This window comes from Monodon monoceros, unplaced genomic scaffold (assembly GCF_005190385.1).
Source record: "Monodon monoceros isolate NGI ecotype Baffin Bay Population unplaced genomic scaffold, NGI_Narwhal_1 Super_Scaffold_21, whole genome shotgun sequence".
NCBI lineage: Eukaryota > Metazoa > Chordata > Mammalia > Artiodactyla > Monodontidae > Monodon > Monodon monoceros.
The window spans coordinates 137,759,052-137,775,379 of record NW_021703778.1 but is presented as its reverse complement, the minus strand read 5'-3'; the positions used below and the strand labels follow the sequence as shown (position 1 = coordinate 137,775,379).

At 55.5% G+C, this 16,328-nt stretch overlaps 1 protein-coding gene across 3 annotated transcripts in view; it reads left to right on the top strand.

The window, feature by feature from the left end:
- SPTB (spectrin beta, erythrocytic) overlaps positions 1-16,328 on the top strand; it is a 123,441-nt gene that overhangs the window by 92,247 nt on the left and 14,866 nt on the right. For all 3 annotated transcript variants that reach the window (XM_029238212.1, XM_029238210.1, XM_029238211.1), the window contains 15 exons: positions 294-496; positions 587-677; positions 2,157-2,303; positions 3,673-3,936; positions 4,317-4,523; positions 4,965-5,054; positions 8,610-8,888; positions 9,454-9,584; positions 10,533-10,737; positions 11,018-11,392; positions 12,774-13,018; positions 14,123-14,261; positions 14,727-14,811; positions 15,600-15,796; positions 16,107-16,156. In XM_029238212.1, coding sequence (XP_029094045.1) covers positions 294-496; positions 587-677; positions 2,157-2,303; positions 3,673-3,936; positions 4,317-4,523; positions 4,965-5,054; positions 8,610-8,888; positions 9,454-9,584; positions 10,533-10,737; positions 11,018-11,392; positions 12,774-13,018; positions 14,123-14,261; positions 14,727-14,811; positions 15,600-15,796; positions 16,107-16,156 — 2,708 coding nt within the window. The remainder of the gene's footprint in view (positions 1-293; positions 497-586; positions 678-2,156; positions 2,304-3,672; positions 3,937-4,316; positions 4,524-4,964; positions 5,055-8,609; positions 8,889-9,453; positions 9,585-10,532; positions 10,738-11,017; positions 11,393-12,773; positions 13,019-14,122; positions 14,262-14,726; positions 14,812-15,599; positions 15,797-16,106; positions 16,157-16,328) is intronic.

Genomic DNA, 16,328 nt, shown 5'->3' with positions numbered 1-16,328 from the left:
CCTTTCCAGCCCCGTGTCACAGACTACGTCTTGTTCTTGGGCCATTTAGAGGCTAGTGAAGTGAATTTTTCCCTGGGTGGTTACCCTTCCATGTGGCTTTAGGCACCCTGTTGATCAGGTGCCCCCGAGTGGGGGTGGGGAACCAGACCCAGGGAGCTCCTTCCTTCCACAGCTCCAGGGGGTGCCATTCATGCTGTCACCTGCATGGTTACACATGGTGGGCCTGCCTGGCGGGTGCCCTCCCCGCCTCCTCAGCTTGTCTTCATGCCTGTTCTGGAAACTTGCTTCAACAGGAATATACTCTGGCTCACTTGGAGCCCCCAGACTCCCTAGAAGCTGCAGAGGCCAGGATCCGGAAGTTTGAGGAATTCTTGGTGTCCATGGAGAACAACCGGGATAAGGTTTTGAGTCCTGTGGACTCTGGAAACAAGCTGGTAGCTGAAGGAAACCTCTATTCAGACAAGATCAAGGAGAAGGTGCAGCTGATTGAGGACAGGTACCCTCCACCCCTAGGGTCACGGGGCCCGGTAGGGTGCTGGTACAGCGCTCAGCACCATCGTGACTGTGGCTCCGGCTTCCCTTCCAGGCACAGGAAGAATGACGAGAAGGCCCAGGAGGCCTCAGTCCTTCTGAGAGACAACCTGGAGCTCCAGAACTTCCTGCAGAACTGCAAGGAGGTGAGGCTCCAGCCAGGCTGGCCACTTTGCAGGAGATTCCTTCTAGAAGCAGAGCGTCCTAGAGGTGGGAAGTCCTTTCTAGACTCAGGAGTCTGGATTCCATAAGTGGGGAGCTCTGGGCACTTGACAGCTTAAGTCCTTCATCCTCTAGAATCTTTGGTTCCACAATTTCTTTTTCAAATCTGTAAAGATAGCTTCTAATTTGTCAATTCCAGGGCAGGCTTTCTCAAAAAGTGGCCTGAGGACTATCTGTATTAAGAGTCACCTAGGGCCCTGGTCAGGGTCGGCCTGAAAGTCATGTGACCTGTGCATTCATACAGGGCCCCGTGCTTACAAGGGCCCCATGTTCAGTTTAATGCTCTCCTGTTGCCATCTTGAAACTCTTTTTTTTTTTTTAATAGTTTTCCTTTAGCAGATTCTACTTTCAAAAAAAAAATTTGTTTTACATCTTTCTTGGAGTATAATTGCTTTACAATGGTGTGTTAGTTTCTGCTGTATAACAAAGTGAATCAGCTATACATATACACATGTCCCCATATCCCCTCCCTCTCGCACCTCCCTCCCACCCTCCCTGTCCCACCCCTCTAGTGGTCACAAAGCACTGAGAAATTCTTAATAATTTTGAATATTTCCATTTTGCACCAGGCCCTGCAAATTATGGAGCCAGTCTTGGCTCTGGTTAGATGCAGACTCCTGGGCCCCACTTGGGCCCAGATGAACCAGAACTTAGGGGGTGAAAAAGAGCAGCATTCTCAACCAACCTTCTGGTTGGAGAACTGCTGACTCAGAAGCTCCTCGCTCAGCCTGGGGAGAGCTGTACAGGAAGGTCTTTAACCTGCACTCCTAGGTCCTTCCGTGAACAGTACTTCCATGTGGAATGGGGCTTCCCCTGACTTCTTTCTTGCTTCCATCCTCATACCCCTTTCCTCTCAACCCAAATGACTTTGTTTTCACCCACCTCTGCCCTTGGTACCAACCAGGCTTGTTATGGTGCCAGGACATCTTGGAAACATCAGAGGCTCATCACAGTTCTTCCTTCATTGTTAATTATAGGATCCGCCTTGGCTTTTTCCTCAGAGAACATTTTCTCCGTGTTTATTAATGATTTCTCCCCCTACTGCCAAAGGGTTGATTTATCCATCCATTCAGTAAACACTTGTTGAGTTCCTGCAGTAGGCCAGGCCCTGTCCTCGGTCCTGGAAATGTGGAGAGAAGTATAAATATACCTGGTGTCATACTGCACACACTCTAGAGGGGAAGACACAGTAGTGCCTGTATTTTAACCCTGAGACAACGCAGGTTAAGTTTCCTGTGCTGGGAGTTAGGGATCCAGAGTTGGAGGGGAGTACTCTGCTGTGCTCACACTTCCTCCCCTTGGTCCTCTTCTTCCGCAGCCAGAGCTAGGCGGCAGTCCTGCCCTGAGCCCCTGGCCAAAGAAGGACACTCGGGGACCATTGAACCCACTCTTTCTGCCCACAGCTCACTCTCTGGATCAATGACAAGCTGCTGACATCTCAGGATGTCTCTTATGATGAAGCTCGAAACCTTCACAACAAATGGCTGAAGCACCAGGCGTTCGTGGCAGAGCTGGCTTCCCACCAGGGGTGGCTAGAGAACATTGATGCAGTGAGTAGAGCGAGCATTTGGGCTCTCTGCTCGGGATGCTTCCCTGAGCAGCGCTTCACACAGGGCATGGACACTGGCCCGCAGCTTGCTGGACGGTGTAGAGCCTGAGCGTGAAAAACTTCTCCAAATAGTAGTTAGACCTTCAGAGCTCCTGATACGTCCAGTCTTATAAAACCCGGTCAGAATGGGTGCCTCCTCTGGGTCACCTGAGTCTGGGGACAGTCCTGGACACTGAGGACACAGAGTCAGAGCCTCAGCTTTCAGTGCTAGGACGGCAGTAACCTCTGTCTGCCTTCCATCATCCACGCCAGGGCCCCGCGCTGTCCTGCCCAGGGGCAGGGGAATATGTGAGATGAGCAGAATGGGCCAGGGACTACTGACCCTCACTGTTTGGATGGGCAAACCACCAGGGAGTAGTCATTCGTACCAAGGGTCCCCCCTGTAACAAGCTCGCCCAGGGGCCCAAGTCAGAATGTGGCTGGAGTTAGATCTGGGAATAGGAAGGGAGGTACCGCTGCCCCTCCCTGCTGTGGCTATCTGGAAAAAGCGGGCCTAGGGCCACACAAGGCTGTGTCCATCGTGGCTAAGTGTGCAGGCTCCGAGCCAGGCTGTCTGACTTCTCAACCTCCCTGCGCCTCAGTTTCTTCACCTGTAAAATGAGGATAATAACGGTACCCACCCGAGGGAGTTGTGAGCATTAAAGCACTTAGAATATTACTTGGCAATTATTAGGCACTCAATAAATATTAACTATTATTAGCAAGTACGTATTCCTAGGCCCAAATCATCTGTAACCTTCCGAAAAAAATACATTTATGTGGGTGAAAACCAGACAAGGCAAACTCAGCAACTAAAAGATATCACTGAAGGTCAGTGCACAGCTTCTGGCAAGACAATTAAGAGAGGGTGAAGGATTTCCCTGGCAGTCCAGTGGTTAGGACTCTGCCCTTTCACTGCTGAGGGCCCAGGGTCAATCCCTGGTCTAGGAGCTAAGGTCCCGCAAGCTGCGCGGCACGATAAATAAACAAACAAACAAACTCACAGAGAGGTTTCCATGGTTGTTGTACCTGGGTGGATCTTGAATCTTTTTTTTTTTAAATAACTAAAAAAAAATTTTAGTACTAGCTGGTTCTTGTCTGCAGCTCCCTATGCTACAGTCTCCCTGAGTCATTTGCCCCAGACACGCTCTCCCTGTCCCACCTTCTACTGCAAATAACTCTGTGGGTGCAGAGTCTTTCAGCCGAGCCTCACCTGAGTTCTAGGCAGATCCTTTGCCTCACTGACCTCCCCTCGGCTGGCCCTTTGCAACCACCTGGAACAAGGCGGCTCTCCAAGGTCAGAGGGTGAGCTCTCCTGCTTCCCCACACAGGAAGGAAAGCAGCTGATGGAGGAGAAGCCCCAGTTTGCGGCCCTGGTGTCCCAGAGGCTGGAAGCCTTGCACCGGCTCTGGGATGAGCTTCAGGCCACCACACAGGAGACGACCCAGCACCTCTCAGCCGCCAGGAGCTCTGACCTGCGCTCGCAGACCCAGGCCGACCTCAACAAGTGGATCAGGGCCATGGAGGACCAGCTACGGTCGGACGACCTGGGCAAGGACCTGACCAGCGTCAACAGGATGCTGGCTAAGCTGAAGGCAAGTGAGCAGGTTGTAGACTGAGGGTTTTGGAATGGAGGGGGTCTTGGAAGCAAATCTGCAACCTGAAAGGGAGTACCCTCCTGTGCCCTTAGCTGGACTGGCTTTTATCAGGTCTCCCGGTTCACAGCCCAGCTCCTACCCTTTTGCAATGGGTAAGACAGGGAGGGATCCAGACGGGGTAATAAAAGTGTGCGTGAGAAGTATAGGACAGACGCTCAGAGGGGCAAAAGATGAGGTGGGGGCAATCCAAGGAGACTTCTTAGGGGAGGCTGAGCTCAAACCAGGCCTTTGAGGATGGGTGGGATTTGCACGATGAAGTGGACGAGGGGTTGCCCAGGTGCCAAGGCTGGTGCCGACGCTGTCCCCTTGTGTCCCAGCGTGTGGAGGACCAAGTGAACGTGCGGAAGGTGGAACTGGAGGAGCTGTTTGCCCAGATGCCCTCGCTGGGAGAGGAGGCGGGGCATGAAGACTTGAGCATCGAGAAGCGGTTCCTGGACCTTCTGGAGCCCTTGGGGAGGAGGAAGAAGCAGCTGGAATCATCCAGAGCCAGGCTGCAGATCAGCCGGGACTTAGAGGATGAGACGGTGGGTGGGCCGCAGCTCCCCCCTCCCCCAGCGGCTGAGCCGGCAGCTGTCACCGGGATAGCTGGCGGCTGCCCAGGGCAGTTCTTGGTAGCAGACGTCTGGTCATCTCACCGCCTTGTCTCAGAGGGTGGTCGTGATGACTACATGAAACGTCAGTGTAAGCCAGTGCCTTTTGAATGGTAGCTCGCTCGTGGACTTTGGGGCCAGGCAGACCTGGGTTCGAGATCCAGCTACGTTGCCTTCCCTCCAAGTGACCACGAGCAAGTTATTTGGAACCTCAGTTCAAAATAGCAAAATGCCCCCATTTTACAAAACCCTGATGGGGTGTTGGGAGGAGCTGGGCAGACACAGTAAGCAGAGCTCTGTCTGGCCCGCGGTGAGTGGTGGGGAAAGGGTGCCTGTGATTGTCGTCAGCTGTCCCCCGCCTTCTGGTCTCCGCAGCTCTGGGTGGAGGAGAGGCTGCCTCTGGCCCAGTCGACCGACCATGGCACGAACCTGCAAACTGTGCAGCTGTTCATGAAGAAGAACCAGGTGAGTCCTGCCACCTCGTCAGTCCCACCCGCCCCACGGAGGAAGCCCCAGCCCTGATCTGCACAAGGTCCCCAGCAGCACATAACAGATTATTGTTCTTTTTTTTTTTTTTTAATTTATTTATTTTTGGCTGTGTTGGGTCTTCGTTGCGGTGCGCAGGCTTCTCATTGCGGTGGCTTCTCTCGTCGAGCACGGGCTCTAGGCGTGCGGGCTTCAGTAGTTGTGGCACATGGGCTTAGTTGCTCCACGGCATGTGGGATCTTCCTGGACCGGGGCTCGAACCCGTGTCCCCTGCATTGGCAGGCGGATTCTTAACCACTGCACCACCAGGGAAGCCCCAGGTTATTGTTGTTGTTGATAGCTACAGGGTCCCCAGTCTGTGTTTGTATTCTCATAGCCGAAGGAGCAGCTCTGATGATGGCAGAGAGAATTCTGGGAGGACCACAGAGTGGGGCGGAGGTGAATGGGGCCGGGGGGTCCAGGTGCTTTGGGATTTGGGGCCATTCAGACCCATCAGGGCACAGGTGCGTGCAGGACCTGGAGGCCCTGGCCTGGGGTTTCATGTGCTTTACAGCTTCTGTATTCCGTGACCTCCCTGAGAGGAGGCTCTTAGCTCCTGGCGTCTCTCCCATCACTGCCTTGTCCCTCTTCCAGGGCTAAGCTTGGCCTATTGAGTCTCCTCGGGATAAGTAGGCCCCTGTTCTCTAGACACATGAGCATACTTGTGGGGCTGCAACGCCACGAAGAAGCTGCTAAACTTGGACTCTGAGCCATTGGAGGAAACATCCGTTGGCTGTTCTGCTCTCCCAGGCTGGATTGGGAATCTCTGCAGCCCTGGTCAGAATCCTGGAAGTGAGCAGATGCACTTCCTCTGTGTCAGGGCTGCAGGGGAAGCCTGCATCCTCCAGGAAGGCCAGCTGCATGGGGTCATGGTCTGGCCGCGTGGTCTAGCCAGTAGCTGGCCGTACCCCTGCTCTTGGGCAGAGAGCCCCTCCTGCCTGGTCTGCTCTCTGCTTCAGGAAGTGGCGGCAGCCGTAGTCTTGAGCAGGGAGCATCTAGGGACTTATCCCAGAGAAGAGCAGTGTGTCCCAGAGTGCCAGTCGGTACTGCAGCTCATTGGGGAAGGAAGGTCATGGCAGACAGTACGTCCTTCTCCCCAGATATCAGCAGCCAACGTCTGCTCACAGAACCCAGCAACTGTGCAAAGGCCTGAATGAATTATATTCAAAGACGTTCCTTAAAAGCTCCCTCGAACGCTTTGCTTCTAGTTGGCGTGATCAAATCACAGAGGTTCCGGGGGCAACACGTAGGGACCTGAATTAGAAGGTGGTGGAGGCGGGGCTTCTGCTAACATCACACCCTCCAGTTAAAGTGGGGAAGACTGGTAGAAGACTATTCTCGGGGCCTCAGTTTCCTCAACTATAAATTGAGCCAACTCTAGTCCTTCCAGTACTCAAGACTTTAGCCTCAATAAGTGTTATTGCCAATGATTTTCAACTCCCCTGGCTGAAGGTTGCTATTTCAGGAGAAGGGCAAGACTAATACGGATGGGGTTCCCCTTAACAAGAAGGGAAAGATAATCTCGTGGGAGAGCATGGCTGCCCCAGTAAAGACTATTTTAGGCTAAAGCCAAAATCCCATTTTATCATTTCTTCTACTGCAGTGGTCAGTGTGCATCAGGCTCACCCGGAGGGCTTGTTAAAACACAGTTGACCAGGCTCCACCCTAGATTTACTGCATCAGACTCTGGGAGCAGAGCCTGATAATTTGCATTTCTATCAAGATCCTAGGCGATGCTGCTGCTGCTGGCCTGGAACCCCACTTTGAGAACCACCACTTTAATGGCTGTCATTGCAACTAGAACAGAACCTGCAAGGTGCCGCACAAACGGTTCTCAACTCTGGCTGCACATTAGAATCACCTGGGGGAACCTAAAAACATATGAGTACCCAGGTCCCACCTCAGATCAATTAATAAGGACCTCTGGGGATGGGGCCCTGGCTGTGTCTGTTTTCCCCGATGATTCAACCTGCAACCAGGGTTAAAAAGCAGTGTCCTGCCTGGTCTGGCCCCTGCCTCCTCCCGAATCTCCTCCCTTATCACTTTCGCCCTCCTTCACAGTATTCTAGCTTGCCTGACCCTTTGGACCGTCCAGGCTTGCTTCCACCCCAGGGACTTTCTTGGCACTTGCTCTTCCCTCCTGCCAGCAACACTCATCCCCCAGATCTTTGTGGGGTTGCCCTCTCCTCATCATTCATGTCTTACTCAGATGTCATCTGCACAGAAAACCCTTCCTGACTCCCCCAGTTAAAGTGGCCACCACCACGCCTTGGAAGACAATCCTCATCTCAGTGGTGTCTGTTCCTCGTGGTACCTGTTATATGCATTCATTCATTTATTTACATGCTTATCATTTCCTCTTCTAGAGTGTAAGCTTTATGAGGGCAGGGGTTTTGTTTATCTTGTTCCCATATTGTCCCTAGAACCTAGAACAGGGCCTGATACATCAGAAATAATAACTGTGGGTTGAATGAATGAAGTCAGGGAAGAAGATGTTCTAAGTAAGCATACTGCACAGGAGCCTAGAAAGGAATTACTTAAAAGGGGAGAAAGAAATACCTTTGTAGGATATAAGATCTCAGGGAAAGTGAAGAGGCAAGCGGAGCTGACATCACGGGCCGTTTGACTACAATTGCAGAGACCGTGGGAAATTGTCAGAATCGAGATTCTGAGCATCAGGTGTAAAGATGCATTTCAGCAAGTTAGGTGACTTGTGGGTATTGCTAGTTCTATGTGTTTTAAATGCTGACAGTCATAGCACAGCCTGTGTGTACTTCTCTTACCCGCCGCCCTCTAGACGGTTTTCAAGGCCATGGGAAATTGTAAAAAGGGAGGAGATGGGGGATAAGGAGCCAAAAGCCCACATGCAAGGAGCAGCCGGGCTGGGGCCTCTAGGACCCAGAAAGCGAGTGACAACATGTCACGGCCCCCTGAAGATAAAGGTGACCCATCACCAGAGTGGGAAGAAAATGCCATCTTGGTGACCAAAGGCAGGAAATACTGAAACGGGAAAACAAAACGAAATCCTAAACTCTGACCAAGGGGCAACTGTCAACTATTGTTTTATACAGCATAAAAAAGCTGCTAAAATCAGATCTCAAAAGGCCATTTAAGAATCGTTTTCCTCTCCTCCACCACATACAGCTAAGAAATCAAGCTCTGCTGAGACAGGAGGTGGAGGGAGCCCTCAAGAGCACATGTGGCTCCGAGAGAGCCATGTTCAAATCCCACTCTGTCACTCGCTGTCCACAGTCACCTAACTGCTGTGCGTTGGTGTCCAGTGCTAACCTCAGAAGGTCATGGTGGGGGCCAGAGGAGAATGAGGTGGCAGGCCCAGCACCGTGCTGGGCACCGGGTCACTAGCAGTCTTTATGGCCACATCTGCTCCGCTTAAGCTTCCCCAAGGGGTTCAGGGTGAGAGGTGCCAGGGTGTGACCCTGGGCTGCCCTGCACGGTGGGAAGACCAGCCCCTGAGCCCTTCCCCTCTGGCCGCAGACGCTGCAGAACGAGATCCTGGGCCACGCGCCGCGGGTGGAGGATGTGCTGCACAGGGGGCAGCAGCTGGTGGCCGCGGCCGAGATCGACTGCCGAGACGTGGAGGAGTGCCTGGGGCATCTGCAGGTCTCGTGGGACACACTGCGGGAGACGGCGGCCAGGCGGCTGCAGCGCCTGCGGGACGCCAGCGAGGCACAGCAGTACTACCTGGATGCGGGCGAGGCCGAGGCCTGGATCAGTGAGCAGGAGTTCTACGTCTTCTCCGACGAGACCCCCCAGGTCGGCTCGGGCAGGGTGCCAGGCTGGGTGTCAAGACCAGCCCAGAGGAAGAGCTGGGTGGAGGTGGGCAGTCAGTGGGGAACCTGTAAGGCCAGGTGTGTGAGGAGTGAGGGCAGGGAGAGGGTGTACGTCCTGCTTCTCAGGACGCCCCTCCTCTCAAGAACATACAGCGCACGTACTGCAGCCGGGCGCCCTGTTTGCCAGTTAGATTTGCTCTAACCCAAGGGTTCTTCACCTTTTTTGTGCCATGTATTCTGTGCAGATGAACTGCTGCGGGAGTGGGTGAGAGGTGAGGGGGGGTCTCTAAAAGCTGGGGTGATACAGGAAGTTTCCATGGGGACAGAGGTTGGATCTGGGCCAGGAAGGGTGGATGTCAGAGGAGAATTGAGGGTGACGAATGGAAGGTAGGGTGTGGGTGTTGCCGGGCAACGGGAGGAGAGGGGAGGGGACCGTTCTCCTATGGGTGTCCCGCGAGCCTGGCCCTCCCCCATCTCGGGCACCTCCAGGAGCTGGGCTGTAAGCTGGGCCAGGTGAGCGCGTGCCCTGACGGTCCGCTGCCTCCTAGGATGAAGAGGGCGCCATCGTGATGTTGAAGCGGCACTTACGGCAGCAACGCACTGTAGAGGAGTACGGGAGGAGCATCAAGCAGCTGGCCGGCCGGGCCCAGAGCCTGCTGTCTTCAGGCCACCCCGAGGGGTGCGTGTGCCTCCTGGGACAACTGTGCCTGTGCCTCCAGATCCCGGGCATCAGGCCAGGGGCCCCGCCAACCAGGATCCCTTCAGGTCCAAGGCGGAGAACAGGAACAGTTTTCCCGAAAACTGTGGGTTTGAGAAAAATGCCTTCTGGCCTGCTGATTGGCCCAATTCCCTGTTATGTTGTGGTTTTGTGTAACTTCACACAGGGCTGACTGAGGCCTGGTTTGCAAAGAGATTAGGAAATGGAACAGCAAAACTACCCTCTTGGTGAACAGAGAGCTCCAGTCTTTTCAGGAGTTAGTCTTCGGCATCTTTCAGCATAGCTTAAATTTGCTTTTCTTTTTGTGGTCCAGGAGGTACCTCAGGATCTCACAGTGTCTCAGCGAAATCATTATACACCCATCTACACTGTTCAGTTGTGTGGGTTTTGCATAAATGGGAGCCCACTGGGCCAGACACCTCGGGCCACCCCCAGTCACAGCCCTGTTCTCAGTCACCTTCAGGGCACCCACAGCAGCTTCCTCAGCATCTCCCAAGGAGCCCCAGGAATCGAGCCCCTGGTATGGCATGCCCCTCCTGGAAGAGCTGAGCAGGGTCTGCTGCTGGTGGAGCCAGGCTCAGCCAGCCCACGCCTCAGCCTCCCTGGAAAATAGCGGAAGAGTTCTCCATTTGCACGTGTCTCTCTGAGCTTCCCAGAGTCAGGGGCAGGGGCGGGAGGCACCCCCTCTAGGGGAACACATTTCACTATCCCTGAAGCATCACGGTCTAAGGGATGGTTCCTTCTCTCCCCAACTCTTCCCCGTGCAAAGCCGCTCTGCCGTTTCTCTGAAGCTGTGCTCCGCCACTCGTCCCTGCCTTGGGCCTGGGGAAGAGGAGGCTGGCTCCTCTGGTCTGGCTGCTCTGGGTTCTCTGTTGCCGTCTCTGAGGGCTTTCTTGTTTTGAATTCCAGGGAACAGATCATCAGACTTCAGGGGCAGGTGGACAAGCAGTACGCGGGGCTGAAGGACATGGCAGAGGAGCGCAGGCGGAAGCTGGAGAACATGTACCACCTGTTCCAGCTGAAGCGGGAGGTGGAAGACCTGGAGCAGTGGATCACGGAGAAGGAGCTGGTGGCCTCCTCCCCAGAAATGGGGCAAGACTTTGACCACGTGACTGTGAGTACCCATGGCCACCGCTTGCTTTGTCTCCCTCTAGTGCAGTAGACCTAGGAGCTGTCGTGCCAGACACATACACACACCCGCCAGGTGCAAAGTGCCGCAGAGATGCGGGCTCCCCCGGCGCGAGCTCAGGTGCCCTGGGGAAGACGTGAGAGCCCAGCTCCAGGCAGTGGCAGGTGCCGCTGGGAGAGTCGGCAGCTAGAGTGATGACACCACCGCACCCCTAAGCCCTGGTAACCGGTAACCGGTAACCGCTTTTCTGTCTACCCCCGTCCAGCTGCTCCGGGACAAGTTCCGGGACTTTGCCCGGGAGACCGGGGCGACTGGACAGGAGCGGGTGGACAACGTGAATGCCATCATTGAGCGGCTCATCGACGTGGGCCACGCAGAGGCGGCCACCATCGCCGAGTGGAAGGACGGGCTGAACGAGATGTGGGCGGACCTGCTGGAGCTCATTGACACGCGCATGCAGCTGCTGGCCGCCTCCTATGACCTGCAGCGCTACTTCTACACTGGCGCCGAGATCCTGGGCCTCATTGACGAGAAGCACCGCGAGCTGCCTGAGGATGTGGGGCTGGACGCCAGCACCGCTGAGTCCTTCCATCGCGTGCACACAGCCTTCGAGCGGGAGCTCCACCTGCTGGGTGTGCAGGTGCCTCTCACCCCTGGCCGTCCCTCCGCGCCTTCGCCATGACTAGCTTCCCTGGGGCGCAGTGTCAGCTCCTCTCCTGGCTTCTAGAGGGGAGACTTCTCGAACAGGCATCTCCTTAGAGAAGCAACAGCTCCGGGCAGGAAGCAGAGGCTTTCAGATGTTCTTTAGCTTCAGAACTAGTTCTTTAAACTGAACCTTTCCCAAAACCCGATGCAAAAATACCTTCAAATGCAATTTCTCTGGTTGTCAAAGTGTTACAGTATCATTAGTGAACATACATGTAGCACTTTTCTAGTACCAGGTACTGTTCTAAGCAGTATACGTGGTCACTGGACCCTCAGCCTCCCTCTGAGGAAGGGAATAATGTTATCTGCCCTTTCTAGATGAGGAAAGCAGGCACAGAAGGGTAACTGAGCTGTCCAGAAACATGCAGCTAAGCAGTGGAGCCACAATTCAGGTCCTGGCAGTCTGGCTACAGACTCCACACCCTTAGCCACTGAGCTGTTCAGCCTTTCCCCATGGGAGCTGGTGGGGGGGCCCAAGACCAGCCTAGACTCCCTCCTCTCATCATGGGTTGCCCCCTGAGGTACCTCCACAGGCCCCTAGGGTTCTGCAGAGTTCAGCATGATGGATAGGGTGAGGGCAAGGGGCTCAGCTGTGGCGACTCACCGGGCCTCCAGTGGAGCCGGGAGAGCTGGGCCAGCTGTGCAGTCCTGCACCGACCCAGCAGGGTTTTGGGAAAGAACACCAAAGTAGGTTGGGCCCCTGGTTCACCAAGAAGGGGACAGCCTCAAGATCTGTCCTCCGGCTGGAGGTGCTTTGGGGGTACTGGAGCCCTTGTGGCAGGTACAGCCCCAACGAGGTCTCAGGAATGAGGCTTCACTGCCCTGGGGCCGGCCTCAAACAGGGGATGGCACCATGCAGAATGGTTAGGAACAGCGAGTTGAGAGCACGCCTCCAATCCCAGTTGCACCCTCTCTGAGCGTGAGTGACCTCGGGCCAGTCACTTAGCCTCCCTGTGCCTCAGTTTCCTCATCTCAAAAACAGGGATAATAATAGTACCTCTTTGACGGTGTTGTTGTAAAGATGAAGAGAGTAACAAAAAGTGTGTAGAGCAGTGCCTGGTACATAATTATTCTCATAATCATACATCAAAGGGCACAGAGCCCCTCTCACTCCCAAATCCTCATCAGAGCCCAAGGGATGCTTTGGGTCAGCAGAGGTGCCAAAGCAAGGAGCCTTCTCTCCAGCACCCAGTGGGTGGATCCTGCTTCCAGCACTGTCCTCGGGAGGGAGACTGAGAGGAGGCAGACACCCTTGCCCATCCCAGGCCCAAGTCGTGTCTGCCTGGAAAACAATGTTCAGTTTTGCCCCATCACAGGTACAGCAGCTCCAGGACGTGGCCACCCGCCTGCAGACAGCGTACGCTGGAGAGAAGGCGGACACCATCCAGAACAAGGAGCAGGAGGTGTCTACTGCATGGCAGGCGCTGCTCGATGCCTGCGCGGGGCGCCGCACCCAGCTGGTGGACACAGCGGACAAATTCCGCTTCTTCAGCATGGTCCGAGACCTCCTCTCCTGGATGGACAGCATCATCCGGCAGATCGAGACCCAGGAGAAGCCCAGGTGAGGGCAGCGTCCTCAAGGCAGCCCCGCTCCCGGCCCACTTTGTCCCAGAGGCTGGCAGAGCAGGGCGCTGCTCCGAGGGTCTGCCCCGGAGGGACGTCCTGGACTGTGGGTGCGCAAGAATCCCCAAGGGGCACCTGAGGCTGGGTCCAGGGAGAATCTGAGTGGCTCAGCTGCCACCGGGAGAACCGACTATTCCAGAGTAAAGGGAATCCTGAGAGTGCTGAGAAAGACATCTGTCGTTCAGATTCTACGGTGGGGGCAGGGGCCGTGGTTGTCAGTGAACATGAGCAGTTTACACATTCAGAGCTGGGCAGGTCCAGGAGTGGTCCTGCTCTTCCCCCCAGCACGGGAATATGGGGGCCATTTCCCTAAAACTCAGGAAAGGAGCTCATTGCGCATGAGAGGTGGGGGCAGGCACGTGGGCAGTCGTCCGGGATCAGAGCTCTCTACACGCTTTGTGCCCACCTCTGTCCCTCTGCCCCTAGGGCGCCTGTCCCAGTGGTCAAGCTTTTATATTTAACATCATTATTGAGCTATAATCCACATACCATACAATTCAGCCATTTAAAATGTACCATTCAATGTTTCGCATAGTCACAGTTGTACAGCCGTCACCACAGCATGTTTAGAACATTTTCATCACCCCAAAAAGAAACCCTGTACCCCTTAGCAGTCATCACCCCCCGCTCCTCTGGCGACACTAATCTGTCCCTATATTTGCCTGTTGTAGACTTTTCATATGAGTGGATCATATAATATGTGGTCCTTTGTGACTGGTTTCTTTCACTTACCACAATCTTTCCAAGGTTCATCCATGTATCAGTACCTCATTCCTTTTTATTGCCAAATTTAACATTCCCGGGCTTTTTTTATGGTCACTGCACCCCCGTCCATGTCCTGACCACTGAGCAAGGGAGGACACTAGGGCATCAGTGTTCCTGCTGGGGCTGGGCAGCTGGCAGGGGACTTCCTGGCTGTCCAGAGAGAGGGGAGAGAGTCAGACTCCCGGGCAGGTAGGGGTCCCCCTCTGATCGGGACTTGGTGTCAGATGGGCCAGAGTCACCCAGAGTTTCCTTTTTCACCAAACACCCGCCCCCGCAGGGACGTCTCCTCGGTGGAACTGCTCATGAAGTATCACAAGGGCATTCTGGCGGAGATGGAAACCCGAAGCAAGAACTTCAGCGCCTGCCTGGAGCTCGGCGAGTCCCTGCTGCAGCGGCAACACCAAGCCTCGGATGAGGTGTGAGGGGAAGGCGGGACAGAGACGGGCCCTCCCTGTCCTTGCCTCCGCTCCTGCTGGGCCAGACAGCTTCCTGGGAGGGAACCCATGGGCCGTGGTTTCTCTGAGGAGGCTTTCCTGGGGGGGACTGGGGCTGTGTGTAGGCCCGGGGATTATAGCTCCACCAAACCTATTCGAGGAACTGGCCGCTACTCTGTAGGGAGAGTGGTCTCATAACCCACCTAACCCTCACATGTGTGTGTGCTTTGGTCTTGGTGACACCCACTTCCTGGGTGAGGCCCGTGGTAACCTCAGAGAGGTTAAGTAATTTACCCAAGGCTGCACAGCTGGCAAGTGGCAGGGCCAAGACTTGAAGCCAGGTCGGTGTGACAAAGCCCAGCAGGCTGTGCAGGGCCCCTCCGCACACCACCTCAGACAGGGGGAAGGGTTACCAAAGCCTGAGCCATCTTCCCTTCCTCCCCACAGATCAGGGAGAAACTGCAGCAGGTAGTGTCCAGGAGGAAGGAGATGAAGGAGAAGTGGAAGGCCCGCCAGGAGCAGCTCCACATGTGTGAGTGCAGCCTGGGAGCCAGGGAACCTGGGGGGGCGGGCCGGGGGGAGGGGCCGGGGAGGGGTGATGGCACGACGCGGTGGATTTCCCCCCCTGCTGGAGAAGAGCCTCCACAGCACCACTCACCAGCAAAGTTCAGGGCCGAGGGCCTTGGGGGAGAAGACCCAGCAGACAGGCTGCTGGAAGCCTGCCTCTGACCAGCCAGCACCTGTTCCCTGTCCACCCTCTGCCCCACCTGTCCCCCGCCTCCTGCTTGGCCGGCGTCCCCGTAGAGCTGTGGCCTCTCCAGGGGTCAGCGTAAGGCTCTAGCGCATCCCAAAGGTTTGACCTGAGGCGTGTGGGGCACAGAAAGAACTCTGTTCTCCGCAGCTGGAAACAGGAGAGGTAGGGAAATTCCACCACCCAGGTAGGAGCTGCAAGCCACAAAGACCTGGACTCTCCCGTGGCTGCTTGTGCACGACTGTGTGAGTGAGACAGCCAGGGGCCGGGAAGGGAACACTCAAGACTGTTCTCAAAGGGCGATGTCAAAACCATTTTGTTTTAGAGTTTGTTCTAGTTCATGTGTTTTTCAAATACCGCTATCAGTGGAGATGAGGTAGGGGCCCAGCACGGGGATGGAGCAGCCTCGGGCAGCAGGTCGCCACTGAGCAGGGTGTCCACGCGGTTCAGGGACACCTGTGTGGGCCTCGGCCTGCCCGCCAGCTCCGCATCTGTGAGGGGCCCCGGGGTCCCGGCAGGATCGGACCGCTGGGTGCTAACAGACCCCTGGGCTGTGTTGTCCGTGGCAGGGCTGGAAGTGTGCCAGTTCTCTCGGGACGCCTCGGTGGCTGAAGCATGGCTGATCGCCCAGGAGCCCTACCTGGCCAGCCGGGACTTTGGACACACGGTGGACAGCGTGGAAAAGCTCATCAAGAGGCATGAGGCTTTTGAGAAATCCACGGCAGGCTGGGCAGAGCGCTTCGCCGCCCTGGAGAAGCCCACCACGGTGAGCCGGGAGGCTCGGGGCGGTGGGCAGCCACGCCTTGGGGGGTCCTCAAGTCAAGAAGTCTTCGGCAGTTACTGGGGACCTGCGGACAGTGTAAAGGCTGAGCAAGGCGGGAGAGTGGGAAGGAAACAGGAGTGGGAGAAAGTGCTGACTTTTGAACCCCAAAGATCAAAAGGGGCTAATTCCAAAAGGAAGGAACACCAGGTGTGTCGGGTATAGGGAGCCTCTTTGGAGGAAGGTTGTCTGAGAGCAGGCTCCCCTCTGTGGCTGCTCTGACCCGACACCCACCCCCGGCCTTTGCCCCCCCTAGCTTGAGCTCAAAGAACACCAGACCCCGGAGAGAACTGACGAGGAGACTGGGTGAGTGCGGGGACTTGGCTGGAGCCCTCTGCTGAGAGGGGTGGAGGAGGGAGAGGGGAAGGGTCCTTCTAATCAGAAACCGCCCCCTGATGCCTTGACAATCCACATGTGACCTCTCACACCTGGGCCACTAGTCAGAGAAATACAGAGTGTCTGGAGCTTAAAGACAGAG